We start from the raw sequence: 15,055 nt of genomic DNA, 5'->3' as shown, positions 1-15,055 counted from the left end.
CATTGACAACATCATTATCACCCAGAGTCCATAGTTTACATTAGAGTTCACTCTTGGTGTCAAATAATCTATGGGTTTGGATTAAGTGTATAATGACATGTATCCACCATTTACTAACATAGGGTATTTTCACTGCCCTAAAATTCCTCTGTGCTTCACCTATTTGTCACTCCCCCCACGCAACCCACCCTATTCCACACACCCCTGGCAACCAATGATCTTTCTACTGTCTCCATAGTTTTACCTTTTCCAGAATGTCATGTAGTTGGTATGTAGCTTTTTCAGACTGGCTTCTTTTCACTTTAGTAATATGCATATAAAGTACCAACACATCTTTTGGGAGTTTGATAGCACATATCTTTTTAGGGCTGAATAATACTACTAGATGTACCACAACTTATTTTTCCATTTGCCTACTGAAAGACGTTTTGGTTGCTTCCAAGTTTTGGAAGTTGTAAATAGAGCTGCTATACACATCTGTGTGCAGGTTTTTAAAGTCATAAGTTGTTGACTCCTTTGGGTAAATACCAAGGAACATGATTAGTTTTGTAAGAAAGCACCAAGCTCATCCAAAGTTCCTGTACCATTTTGCATTCCCATCAGCAATGAATGAGAGTTCCTATTGCTCCACGTCCTTATAACAGAGCCGTACATTTGACTAATTATATCATGATGTCAATGTGGATTTATCAGTGTAGCAAATGTATGACCTTGGTGAAGTGACTTTGATTCAGCATTTGGTTTTGTCAGTGTTCAGGATTTGGGCCATTGTAATTAGTGTATAGTATCTTGTTTTAAATTGCATTCCCCTTGAGATGTGATGTGTCTTTTTATGTGCTTATCTGTCATTTGTTTATCTTTGATAAGTCTGTTAAGGTATTTGGACTGTTTTGTAATTGGGCTATTTATTTTCCTACTGTTAAATTTTAAGAGTTCTTTGTATATTTTGGGTAACCATCCTTTATCAGATGTTACTGGCTGGTTTTTTTTTTCCTTACTGATTTATATCACTTTTTTATTTGGAGTAATTTTTCCAAATGCTTTATGAGAAACTAAATTACTACAGTGTATATTGTTGTCATCAATTGCTGAGTGATAGAGTTAGAAACTGATTTAAAAACTTTTTTTTGGGGCGCCTGGGTGGCGCAGTCGGTTAAGCGTCCGACTTCAGCCAGGTCACGATCTCGCGGTCCGGGAGTTCGAGCCCCGCGTCGGGCTCTGGGCTGATGGCTCGGAGCCTGGAGCCTGTTTCCGATTCTGTGTCTCCCTCTCTCTCTGCCCCTCCCCCGTTCATGCTCTGTCTCTCTCTGTCCCAAAAATAAATAAACGTTGAAAAAAAAAATTAAAAAAAAAAAAAAAAACAAACTTTTTTTTGATAAAGATCTAGTCTTCGGGTGTGGAGTTTGGTGAGCTCTTTATAGATTTTGGATACTAGCCCTTTGTCCGATTCGTCATTTGCAAATATCTTTTCCCATTCCGTTGGTTGCCTTTTAGTTTTGTTGGTTGTTTCCTTTGCTGTGCAGAAGCTTTTTATCTTCATAAGGTCCCAGTAGTTCATTTTTGCTTTTAATTCCCTTGCCTTTGGGGATGTGTCAAGTAAGAAATTGCTAACCCAGTGAAGAAATGGGCAGAAAACATGAATAGACACTTCTCTAAAGAAGACATCCGGATGGCCAACAGGCACATGAAAAGATGCTCAACGTCACTCCTCATCAGGGAAATACAAATCAAAACCACACTCAGATATCACCTCACGCCAGTCAGAGTCGCCAAAATGAACAAATCAGGAGACTATAGATGCTGGCGAGGATGTGGAGAAACGGGAACCCTCTTGCACTGTTGGTGGGAATGCAAATTGGTGCAGCCACTCTGGAAAATTCCTCAGAAAATTAAAAATAGACCTACCCTATTACCCAGCAATAGCACTGCTAGGAATTTACCCAAGGGATACAGGAGTGCTGATGCATAGGTGCACTTGTACCCCAATGTTTATAGCAGCACTCTCAACAATAGCCAAATTATGGAAAGAGCCAAAATGTCCATCAACTGATGAATGGATAAAGAAATTGTGGTTTATATACACAATGGAGTACTACGTGGCAATGAGAAAGAATGAAATATGGCCCTTTGTAGCAACATGGATGGAACTGGAGAGTGTTATGCTAAGTGAAATAAGCCATACAGAGAAAGACAGATACCATATGATTTCACTCTTATGTGGATCCTGAGAAACGTAACAGAAACCCATGGGGGAGGGGAAGGAAAAAAAAAAAAGAGGTTAGAGTGAAGAGAGCCAAAGCATAAGAGACTCTTAAAAACTGAGAACAAACTGAGGGTTGATGGGGGGTGGGAGGGAGGAGAAGGTGGGTGATGGGTATTGAGGAGGGCACCTTTTGGGATGAGCACTGGGTGTTGTATGGAAACCAATTTGACAATAAGCTTCATATATTGAAAAAAAAATATCTAGTCTTATAATTTATTGTCAACTCTTATCTCTATAAATTATGGATTATAACATTTCTTCATTGCCTCCTGCCAGCCTACCACAAGGTAGAAAGATACTAAAGATAAATTAAAATCAGAAATTGCTTATTACCTTGTTAGCTTATTTAATGAAATGTTGATTAGAGGAAAATACAGAAGAAGATATGTTTATAGGGAAGTGTGTGTATATTTTAATAAATTATGCAATTTAGTTTCCCATGTTGTTCCTATACTCCCATCTTGTCTAACAGTAATATTGTTATAAATATATAAAAGTAAGACTGGAGCACTTTCTTTTGAGATGGTCATTATCCAATACTGAAGATTAAGCCACAATATGCTATTGACTCCATCAAACATAAAAAGAAAAGAAAATAGTGCTCTTTGGAAATATGATGTTATAAATCTGATTTTATCTAAAAATAGAAGGTTCTTATATTTAAATGTAACAATCCTTTGGTAAACTTTATCTTCCTGTCTTACAGGTTAACAAATAGAAATATTATACACAAACCTGCAGAGTGGACCTTAATTGCTGTGGTGTTGTTGTCATTGTAAGTACTATTTCAGATTTTAACTCTAAATAGTAAATAGAATTTTGATTGGGGAAAAACAAAGTTGTTCATTGATTTTATAAGCATCATGAGAAAAGATACCTCTATTTTGTGCCTTATTTTCCTGTCCTATATGATAAAATAACTAGTGTAAAGTGATATGCCAGTATTTTCACAAGATTTAATTATTCTCTTTATATTTTTTACCGTATTTTCTTCCAAAGGCCTTTATCTTTGCAAATATGATTTGTTATATTTTGAAAGAGAACAACTCCATGTGGAATATATATGGAATAGCCCTTTAATTTCATTTTTAACAATGCATTTTTATTAGCATTGAATGGGCCTCGTTTTATAACTGTAATTTTACCAACATATCCAATGCTGTTTCATTTGTCTCAGCATTAATCGCTTTGGGAAAGTTTTATTTTCCAAACTAATGTACATCTTTAAAATCAAACAGATTAAAGGAACTAAAGTAGATAGTACAGAAGCATATATAAAACATTTAATACTCATTCACCTTTTAAGAAATCACTGGTGGTTTCTAAAGCTGTCTCTCGGTAGGGTTAAAACCTTCTAGTAAGTGTAGTGTTTTTCAGCTTGAATTGCAAGTCTTCTTTTGAGGACCATTCATTACTGCATTACTGTTGCTACTTGGAGCTTGTTAAGTCATTGAAGCCCATAGGACAGTGAATACTTTACTGGACACTCATAGGTCAAGAAGTGTTATGAGCCAACCTCATAGCATCTCCAGCCCTGCTCTCTCTTTCTTGATATTTCTTCAGTCTGACATGTTACTCTGGCTTCACTGTCCCAAGGAAGGCTGTGCTGGGAGGCATTAGAGTAGGCTTCAGTGAGCCAACATCTGTGTCATCCAACCAAATACAACTCACAGGATTCATTAAATCAGAACACAGAAAATAACTTTACTTGAATGCCTTGATAATAAATTTTTTATCAGCCGTAAGAACAAATCTTTTGTCATTTCTACTATTCAGGGTCCCAGTTGAATTGGTTATTTGTGAAACAGATCTTATTAATATTTTAGAAAGTTCTTTCCATTTTATGAAATTTGTAAATATTTTGGTCACTGGCAAAAAAAAAATATCAGTAACTCTGCTCACCCACCATATCCTATGCCTGCCAATAAACCCTCATAGATAACTGTTTAACTGTACTTCTGCAATTCATTATACTAAAGAGGAAGTAACTTTTTTGGTTGACAAGTCACAGGCCTGGGCCAAGCAGTAATCTCAGAATCTTGCTTTCTAAGCCAGTAACTGGAAGTATTATCTTAATGAGCAGCTGCTTACTGAAGACACACGTTATTAGGTCCTACTTTTCTTTTTGTATCAAACTCTTGACACATATTGTCCAAAATGTACAGCAATGAACAAAAAAAGTATATAAAATGAAATAATAAAGACTGCTGTTAAAATTTCAAATTATTCCCTACAAAAATAAACCTCTAGTGTTTGATTTCAGTGTGGCACAAAATATTGAAAGCTTTGCTAGTTGTTTTATGCACTGACTTCCCTAACTTTGGATCTAGTATAGGGAACCTCTTATTTCAAGGGTCAGTGACCCATAAAAATAGTAACTTAATTGAATTCAAGAAAGAGACTGCACATCTTAGTTGCATTACATGTTGCACGTTACACAATCAGTCTTGGGATAGCAGTAAACCCTGTTTCCTTTTCTCATTCACCTTAAATTCTTACCTTTCATTATGTGTTAACCACTATCTAGATCTACCTGTCTTTCTCCTAATTCTTTGTCCTTTTGATACCTGGACCTGTAAAATCCTGCCCAGTTAGGGCTCTTTCAGCTTCTTTTAAAATCGTTGGTCACTGTAGACGCCAAGTCAGCTGCTTCTTTCTTGGGTTTTGCCCTTCAAATATTATTTTCTCACAATTCTAACTTTTGCCATTGCCCCTTCTTGCAGGCTATTTCTGATCCCTTCCATTTTGCTTTTGCACCTTCTTTATCTTCACTAGCTGAGTCTCCTTATTTTTTGGTCATCAGCTCTAAGACTTTTGTCTCCTGTCCCAGTATTATTTTATTTATTTCCTCTTTTCTAAGGAAGTCCCCTTTAGCTTTTCATATTTCTTCCCCCAAGAGAATCTCTGGCTCAATTTATAGCCCCTTTCATTCTTAGCCTATTAAAATACTACTCCCATTTACTTCTATAAAGTATAATTATACTTTAGATTTGTACCTCTCTTTCTGCCCACTTAACAGTTCACAATTTTGGGAAAGGCATTTTGTCATTGGGGGAAGAAAAAGCAGGCTTGAGGACCAGCATTGGATAAAGAATCTTAAACACAGTGAAAAATTTGGAGACTTTAGTACCCAAAGAGACATGCGCATAAACAGGTAAAGGAAGTAACATACTCACACATCTGTGGACCAGTAACCCCACCACTCAGCCTTTTAATTTATTGTTGCTAAAACTGATAATAGCATACATGGGATTATCTTTTTTTTTTTTTTAATTATTCTATGACTTAGAAAACCTTTGCATCTATTCTCAAATTTCCAATGAAACTTGTTTAGCCGTTGCTTGCAGATATTTCTGGAATTCATGTTAAAAGTGAACTCCTTACAAATCCTTATAGCTAGGAAAAAGATTCTGAATGGCAGTTGTAGTCACTGAAGATGAGTGTAATAAGATAGTATGTTAATTATTATAACAATAGTTCTATTCTTTGTATACTAACATTGCAAGGTTTTGTTACTAATAGCACTTGTTTAGTGAATGAAAGCTGTTTCAAAATTTTTCTTGAAAACCACTTTAAAAAGTATACATTTTATTAGTATGTTGCTGTGCTGGCTCCAGTCTAACTCTTGCAGAGGGGGAAAAATCAATATTTTAGGCAAAACATGATAGTCCAGAAGAAAGAAAGAAGGCTGGTTCTTGAATTTTTACATCTGTATGCTCAAAAGTAAATGAGGTGTTTTTGTGTCAAATCATATTTTGCTGGTAACTTCCCTTGCACTTTCACAGGTGTATTAACATTTTAAAAATTTGAGGGGCACCTGGGTGACTCAGTTGGCTAAGCATCCAACTCTTGATTTCAGCTCAAGTCATGGTTTAGTGAGTTCGAGCCACACATCGGGCTCTTGCTGACACCTTGGTGCCTGCTTGAGATTCTCTCATAACAAATAAACTTAAAAAAAAATTGGAACCACAACATGCAATTTGTCAGTGTATACTGATGGGAATTTTATACCAATATAATCTCAGGAAGAAATTGATCAAATTGAGTTGTACACTTCATCTTTGCACACTTAGTGAAATACACCTATCTATAAAAATAAATCATGACCTATTGCCATTTCATTTAGATTTTTCACAAATTCCATACGACTTGAATAGCCACTGTGACTACAACATTTATGGATATATATATTTTGTACTCAGACCTTAAGTAGTTACCAAGAGCACACAGAAAGACTTTTTAAATCAGAGCTTAAACAGTATACACTTACTTAACAGTGAAGAAATTAATTTCCCTTTAGTCCTTTCTTATTTCTTTAATAAATGTTATGATTAACAAAGATTCTCAAGAACTCCTTACATAAAACATCTGTAATACTGAAAATTGACCCAGTTCTTTTTTTGTTGTTGTTTGTTTTTAATAACTCATTAGAAATATGGTAAAGTAACCTGGTAATTGGTGTTATGCTTAAGCACTTACAGTAATTTTTTATCTCAGCTGAACTTTATCAGACTTTACTCTTATATACTGTATATTGAAACAATACAAAGTTGAATCTGCTTTTGCCACAAAAATAATGCTCTAATATTAGACTTTTTCCACAGTCTCAGTGCATGGTTTTTCATAAAGATGTGTATAAATAGATAGATAGATAGTCTGCTATAAATATTTTAGTGCCTACATACAGTGTAACGCTAGTTAATGAATTTATATAATTTTGATGTGTTTGCCAAATTAGCAAGCATAAAAATTAATGACATTAAAGTGCATTTTGTGATGCCTCCTCATAATGATATCATATTTGTTTTTGTATTCCTCATAATTCTCATCCTACTCTTAATACAGGAAAAAAACAGAAACTGTAGGATCGCTTTGCATCATGGTCTCAGTACTCAGGATATTCTCCTTGAGAATATTTTGACTGGTATTTTGTGAGAAGATTTTATAGCCATAGGACACCCCCATCAGCTTGATCCCTTCTCTCCTTTTTCTCTTCCTTTTGCTCTTAGTCTTCCCAAGTCATCTTTGACTTCTCATTATACTTCAGCCTGTAACACAAGAGGGGACTGTGCAAATGTTGACTTAAAGCTGACAAATAGAGAGAAAGGTCCAGACTAGCAGCCAAAGAGAAGCCAGATAGAAGTCTATGGAGAAGCAAATTAACTGGCCTGACTTACTTTATGTACAACCCACATGTGAGAAATGAGAATCAGTTTCCTCAGTGTCCTTTTGTATTTAAAATACTACTTTTCCACCCAAGTTAACCTTTGTAAGTAGCCACTACTTTGTATTATGATAATCTGAGGTTAATTGTAGCATAGGAGTCAGGTGTCTTTTAGTGCGTAGCCAGTTAGGGGGTATATGTTATGGTCCATGGGAAGGATTTGGTTATCTAATGAAGGAGATGAATACTTTTTATTACCTAGAAAGAAGAGAAGGTAGAGAGTGACTTCTGGTAATCTAACATGGATACATGCTCTTCCTAGTTTTATGCCCTTGATGTTCTCTAATGGAAAGCTTTCAAGATCATCTCCAAAAATGTCTGCTTTCACTTTATTTATCTGAACTGTCTGTTTCCAGTGAACTATGGCCCACTTCCTAGGCAGAGACCATGCAATAGTATATTCCTCCTAAAAGCTTTCAGTATTCCTATCGTTAAGGGAGTAGCATGTAAGTCCTGAGAAATGGTATTTAAACAAGCTCAACTTGACCATGATCACTAAACAAAAGCCTTCGCTGGATATGGGCAGCCACTTTAGGTAATCATCATACACATAGACACTCAGGAGAGTCACTTCCCTAGGGTACCAGGCATGAATAGAAAGATGTGACTAAGGCTTTTTGCCTCAGCAGATTTTTTTTTTTTTTTTAGCCTACCCATCACTAATTTCCTTAGAGAAGTTTGTGAGCATACCATGAAAAATGAAGACGTAGTTCCTTAGAAATTTTTTGGTTCTCAGAAGTATTCTAAGGCCTTTCTTCTAACATTTGGTTCTAAGTAGTTAAGACCATATAGTGGAAGATCATTGAAATAACTTTTTTTTCCATATAATTATGGAATTTTTTATATTTAACTGAATTTTTATCAAGATATAATTCATATAACATAAAACTCACTATTTTATAGTGTACCATTCTCTGGGTTTTAGTATATTTGTTATATTATGCAGCTGTCACCACTGTCTAATTCCAAAGCATTTCCATCATTCCAAAAAGAACCCTACCTGTTAGCTTAGCCCCAATTTCCTCTTCCCTCATCCCCTGGTAACCACTAATCTGTTTTCTGTCGCTATGGATTCTGAACATTTCATACAGGTGGAATGATATAATATGTGGCCTTTTGTGTGTGGTTTCTTTCACTTAACACAGTGTTGTCAAAGTTAATTAACACTGTAGCATGTAACAGTACTTTGTTCCTTTTTTTGTATGAGTAATATTCCATTTTATGGATATACTACATTTTATTTATCCATTAATCAGCTGATGGACATTTAGGTTGTTTGTACCTTCTGGTTGTTATAAACATTTGTGTGTAAGTTTTGGTGTGAACATGTTTTAGTTCTCTTGTGTATACACCTAAAAATAGAGTTACCATCATATGCTAATTCTATTTAATCTCTGAGGAACTGCTAGCCTGTGGAACAGTGGCTTCAGTGTTTTACATTTCCACTGGCAATGTATGAGGGCTCCATAGATTGAACTATAAAGGTCTTCTCTTCTTGCCTCAAAGCCAGTAGTCATTTTAGAGGCTTACATTAACAGTTTTTCCAAAACTTAAATATGCACATTTTGATTGATTTTAGACCTTCATGGACTTGTAATATCTATTTCTTATGTTCTGGGAATTTCTACTTAATATGCAAAATGACTACCTACAACCGCCCCCTGCTTCCAGAATGACCATAGTGTTGAATATGAGACCATATAAATTGAATGTCTGAATCGTAACGGGTGGCATATTTTTGGATTCTTCAGTATCCATAAAATTCTTTGTTTTTTTTTTCCCCTTGTGTAAATCTTGGATTTGTTTATCTTATGATGTTTACTATCACAGTACCATTGTCATTGTGAAGTTTAAGTGTTTGTTTACTGATGATTAAACAATAATTAGATTATTTCTAACCCCCCCCCCATATTTATTGCTGAGAGATATTTTTAAATTGAAGTAACTGTAGGAATCCAGATCTTTTCTAAAGAAAAAATACTTGTTTAAATTTTTAACCAAAGCCTACTTTCCTCAGTGATTTTTCCCCTCAGAATTCCTTGTAATTTTGGCAAGTTTATAATGGTTAGTGTTTTTATCCACAAGTAGCTGAGAGTCCCCAACCTCAAGCCACAGTTCACTAAGGATCCATAGCAAAAGGGTGTTCTGTCTAGCTTCCTCATCCCAAGCAGCAGCAGTGGGAACATTGGTGACAGCAAGTATCAGGCAGTACCTGGCCCTTGCCAATCACAACCTTGACTTGCAGAGTCAGTCTCCACATCTGTCAGTGACATTTTGACATCCTGAATGAGCTCACTGAGAGGACAAGCCAGGAGAGGCTGGGAGTCAAGAGGCTTTAGGACACTGTTACCCCAGCCTCAGGGTTGGGCACTGTAAGAGTGAGATCATGGTTGCATATGGACACCACTGGTTGGTTCCATTTCAGTTCTAGGGCATTGAAAAAAAAAGTTAAAGCCACTATTCTGAAAGAATTGTTGCATAACAACAATTATGAAGAAAAACTTTTCCAACCCTCATCTACAAAGCTGCTCTATAGGTTTGTCACAAACAGGATTTAGATATAAAGTTTAAAGTCACGATAGCCCAGCCCTTTAAACAAACCTGTATGTAATATATCACTACAAAGTGAGTTACAAAGAACTTGTTTGCTTTGAATTAGAAATATCAATGGAAAGCATCCCTGCTTCCTTATTAATAGGTAATCCTAAAGCATTAAATACAAACATTATCAGGACATAAACCATCTGTTATAAGAAAAACATTTTATTTTATTTGGCTGGCATAGTCTTTTATAATCAAAGTTTTTATCTCAGTTTCCTAGATAATAGTTATGAAGTAGAAAGCCCATAATGGCATACTTCTTCAGGGTATGTTCTTCTTTTCTACCTATTTTATTTTTCTTAGAATTCCTTAATAGCCTCATCTGCCTCTTGATTTTGGGACTTTAACTTTGTGCCTAGGATAAAAGTAAATGCAATTTAAATGTATGTAAATAATTTTTATTAATCATTTTTAATAAATGTAGTTTTTTTACCATACAGACTACCTTTAGCTACACAAGGGCCTCTTAAAACCCTAAATTCAGTCTCATTCTGGATTATATCCTGGTTTTTTTTTTTTTTTTCTTGTTGGCAAAATGAGAGGTTAGGCTATATCTGGGTTAAATGAACTTAGCAGTGTGAATTCAACTATGAGATAATATATGTAAGAAATTATTCTAACGCAATAGGCCAAAGGTTACTGAAGGAGACAGTGAGGATGAGTATATTTAGTGTAGGAAGCAATTTAATTTTGCTGATAGAGCCATAGTAACACTGCCTCAGTATTATTACTTAATGATCTTAGTCATTAAACTTGCCAAAGAAATGCTTTGAGTGATATGGCTAGTCACTCTGTGGAAAGATTACAGAGCACTCATTTAAGTCACTGGGAGGAACACACCCCCCCATTCCCCACCCCCAGGATTCCTTTACTGTCTTTCTACCTCAGAGTGACATTATATTAGCTGACATTATATTGCTTTCTTCATCAAAGCTAAGGAAACTGCCCTGTACAAAAGGAAACAATGGAGTGGTTTAGTACCTCACCATTATACTTAACAGTAGTGAAAAGCAAAATAAAATGCGTAAGCTGATTATTTTAATGTAAAAATATGTTTTAAAACTAATTATGCTTACAGAATCATCACTATGATCTATGGACCTCTTTTCCCTCTTCTACATTATTATCCTTTACACTTTATGTGGGAATAAGTGCTGTCAGTGAATAGGGATGTCTAGAAAGAACTTTGATGTGAGAATTTCGAATTCTTTGTTCAGATCACATTTAAGGAAATGTTTAAAGTGGTTCTAGAGTAATGTTTTCCTTTTTTACTTCCTACTTTTTTTTTTATTCACTGATGAAAAGATCTCAAGTGTTCATTGATAAATCTTCTTTGAACTAGATATTGTAGGGCGACCTGAGTTTCTTCTCTGAGATAATATCATCTTATTATTAGCTAAAGAATTGATAAGCACCTGCCTTGTAGCTCTGATTTTTCTTCTAAAGAGTTGGTTTAGTCTTTTTTTTTTAAATGTCTCTAATACCATGCCATGACAATCAACATAAGTAGAACCCATATATAACAGAGAAGGAAATGAGACCCACACTTTGTTGTAGCATTGTAACTATAAATTAGTGTAGAAGCTGGCATCTACACAATAATTGAAAAGGTTCCAAATAGTTAGAAATCTGAATTTAAAAATAGACAATGTTTATTGAGCAGCTGCTTCTGGTAAGACTGTCTCTTAGGCTCTGTGGGGGATACAAAGGTTAAACAAAGCCTCTGCACTGAAAGACTTTACAGCCTACTGGATTTTGAGGAAAAGGGGATATGAATGTGTACAATAAAAAGTTAAATGTATCATATGGGCAAAAAGGAAGCATAGACTTGGGAGTTCCAAAGAGACTAAAGATCTGGACTAAAAAGATTTAATAAAAAAAAAAAAGAAAGTTTCATAGCAGCGGGCTTTGTGTTGACCCTCCAAAATAGAAAGGGTGTCAAGAAATAGAAATGAAAGGATGAGGGCATTCTGGAGGTACTTCTAGCATGAAAAAAAAAAAAAAAACAAAAAGCAAAAGATTTCTTGAAGAGTACAAAATAACTGGAAAGAGTGATTGGAAAGTTGGGTCTATTACAGAGATAGATCTTTTCATGGCAGATAAACTTACTTCAGTGGAGAGTGAAAGTCATTTTTTTTTTAACATTTATTTATTTTTGAGAGAAAGTGTGAGAGGGAGAGGGGCAGTGAGAGAAGGAGACATAGAATTGGAAGCAGACTCCAGGCTCTGAGTTGTCAGCACAGAGCCTGACGTGGGGCTCAAACTCACGAGTGGTGAGATCATGACCTGAGCTGGAGTTGGACGCTCAACCGACTGAGCCACCCAGGTGCCCCGAAAGTCATGTTAAGTTTTGAGCAGAGTACTGTCATGAAGCCCGTGCTTTAGGAAGATCAGTCTTGCAGAGATCTAGAGTCACATCTGATTGTGTCTTCTACCCTACACCAGTATTTCATCCACTTCCAATTGCTCTTAAAGAAAAACTTATTACTGTGGCCTATGTGGCCCTGTGCAGTACAGCCCCTTCTTCTCCAGCCTCCCCTCACACCACCCTACCTTGTTCTTCTCCTTCCCAGCACACTGACCCTCTTTCAGCCCTTAGCATCACACTCTCTCACCATAGGACCCAGGCTGTTCCCTATGTCCAGGACCTTCTTCCCTCCCCTCTTCGTTTGGTTAATTCCCCTTTATCTTTTAGAACTTGAGGAAGTGTTTCTTCCTCAAGAAATCTTTCTTGACTTCCCTGACTAGAGCAGATATCTTTACAAATAGGGTTGTTGTTGTTTCGTTTTTTGTTTTGTTTTGTTTTTATAACACCATGCACTTATCTTTCCTACACTGTTCTGTTTTCAATTTTATTTTTAATTGCCTGACTACTTGATTAAAATCTGCCTCCCTCATTCAACTTGAAGATTTTAGGGGCTGGTTCTTTGTCTGATTTTATTCACCATTATACACTTAGCTTTGTGTTTAATTATAGATTCACAATAAATATCTGGCAGTGAATGAGTGAATGTATGAATGAGGTTAATTAGGAAACTATCCTTCCTTGCTCTTTGTTGACCCCTTCCCTCCTGCCTACAACTGCTTACTCCTCTTTAAAGCTTAAAAAAACAAAACAGAAGAAACAATTTTATCCTTTGTTCTTAACCTCACTGACCCCCTCAGACTATCATCCATTCACTGGACAAACTTCTTTAAGAACTAGTGTGCTGTCAGTGATTCCAGTGCTTTTCCTTAATCTCGTGCATTCTTACTCTTGCCCACATCATTTATGAAATTGATTTTCTCCGACTCCACTAGTAACAGCCTAGTTAACCAAAGAGCAATGAGGCAGTGAACTAAAATGATTACAGTGAGAATTAAATGGGAGAGACCTGTAGATGATAAGAGACATTACAACTCGAGAATCGACAAGTTTTAGCAATATGGGAGGTGGATAAAAAACAATGTCAAAATATAGGCACACTTCATTTTATCAGGCTTCACATTATTGCACTTTGCAGGTAATTGCATTTTTTGCAGATTGAAGGTTTGTGGCAACCCTGCACTGAGCAGGTCTATCAGCACCATTTTCCAACAGCTCGCCATCTGCTCACTTCGTGTCTTTATGTCATATTTTGGTGATTCTCGTAGTATTTCAAACTTATTATATTTACTATGGTGACCTATGATCAGTAATCATGACTCACTGAAAGCTCAGGTTATGGCATTTTTAAATTATTTTTTAATTAAGGTGTATATGTTTTTAGACATAATACTGTTTCACATAATAGACTACAATACAGTGTAAACGTAACTTTTATATGCAGTAGGAAACCAAACAATTCCTTTGACTTTATTGTGATACTCACTTTCCTGAAGTGGTCTAGAACCAAACCCTCAGTATCTCCTCAGTATGCCCATATTAAGACAGATGACTGGGAAAATACTGGTGCCTTTAGGGGAATGGGGAGGGGGAACTAATTTTAAGAGATGGTGCATTTGGGGCACCTGGGTGTCTCACTCGGTTAAATGTCCAGCTTCAGCTCAGGTCATGATCTCACGGTTCATGAGTTCGAACTCCACATCGGGCTCTGTGCTAACAGCTCAGAGCCTGGAACCTGCTTCAGATTCTGTGTCTCCCTCTCTCTCTGCCCCTCCCCAACTCACACTGTCTCTCTCTCAAAAGTAAACATTTTTAAAAATTTTAAAGAAAGAGAGAGAGATGATTCATGTGATTCAATACCTGCTCTTCAAGCACTGAGACTATTCTTGTTCAGTTTAGGGTTCAGGCAGATTATTTAGTTGGGTGGTTCCCCAGTTAGGTAGTTGAAAATGTGGAATTGGATCTAAAGAATGATAAGGAGTTCACCCATGTCCAATGCCCAGGCTCAGCAGCCACTCTGTCCAGAGTTGGACCAGCACCCTAGCGTGGACCCTGAGCACTGTGGGAAAGGCATTAGCGCCCAGGGGCCACGACACAGTTTGCTGGAAGGAAACTTGGGTACATCTGTAAGGAGAGGAATAGGATGGACCTGAGGAGAAGCAGTACAGGAGGGCATTGTGGATCCTTTGGAACCAAGGACTGGAATGCACATGTAAGACCTCTACCAACTGAGGGTTTCACAAGCACACTCCTTTGCCAAAATCTTGGTGAATAGCCTTTCACTGTACAATTGTGTCTTAGACATTGTGTTACTTGTTGTCATGATCATGCTTGGCTGGATGCTTTTTGTCTCACTTGCATGTTACATGGGCACATTTCCGGAGTTCATGCCTCCAGCTCTGAAGTGGAAAGAGAAGTGGCCTATTCAGTAAATCAAGGCATGACTGAGGAGCTGGACTTTGGATGAAGAACCACAACTATAAGGGTTCAGGATACTTATATCCCCCAGGAGGGACCCTGGTGGAAATAAGCAAAGTTGATCCTAAAGTAATGCAGCTCTGAAGCTCACCTGACCAGCTGTACAGTTCCCATTGTTGCAAAT

At 36.6% G+C, this 15,055-nt stretch overlaps 1 protein-coding gene across 2 annotated transcripts in view; it reads left to right on the top strand.

The window, feature by feature from the left end:
- The window catches only part of RPAP2 (RNA polymerase II associated protein 2), a 99,951-nt gene that overhangs the window by 58,055 nt on the left and 26,841 nt on the right, over positions 1 to 15,055 (top strand). The window contains exons 11-12 of one of the 2 annotated variants that reach the window (XM_047869511.1): positions 2,970 to 3,038; positions 5,283 to 5,417. In XM_047869511.1, coding sequence (XP_047725467.1) covers positions 2,970 to 3,038; positions 5,283 to 5,417 — 204 coding nt within the window. The remainder of the gene's footprint in view (positions 1 to 2,969; positions 3,039 to 5,282; positions 5,418 to 15,055) is intronic. The other variant, XM_047869512.1, reaches the window with a different exon arrangement.

Source organism: Prionailurus viverrinus, chromosome C1 (assembly GCF_022837055.1).
Source record: "Prionailurus viverrinus isolate Anna chromosome C1, UM_Priviv_1.0, whole genome shotgun sequence".
In the NCBI taxonomy this organism is placed as follows: domain Eukaryota; kingdom Metazoa; phylum Chordata; class Mammalia; order Carnivora; family Felidae; genus Prionailurus; species Prionailurus viverrinus.
Note: the sequence above shows the minus strand (reverse complement) of the source record. Positions and strands in the feature narration are given on the sequence as shown.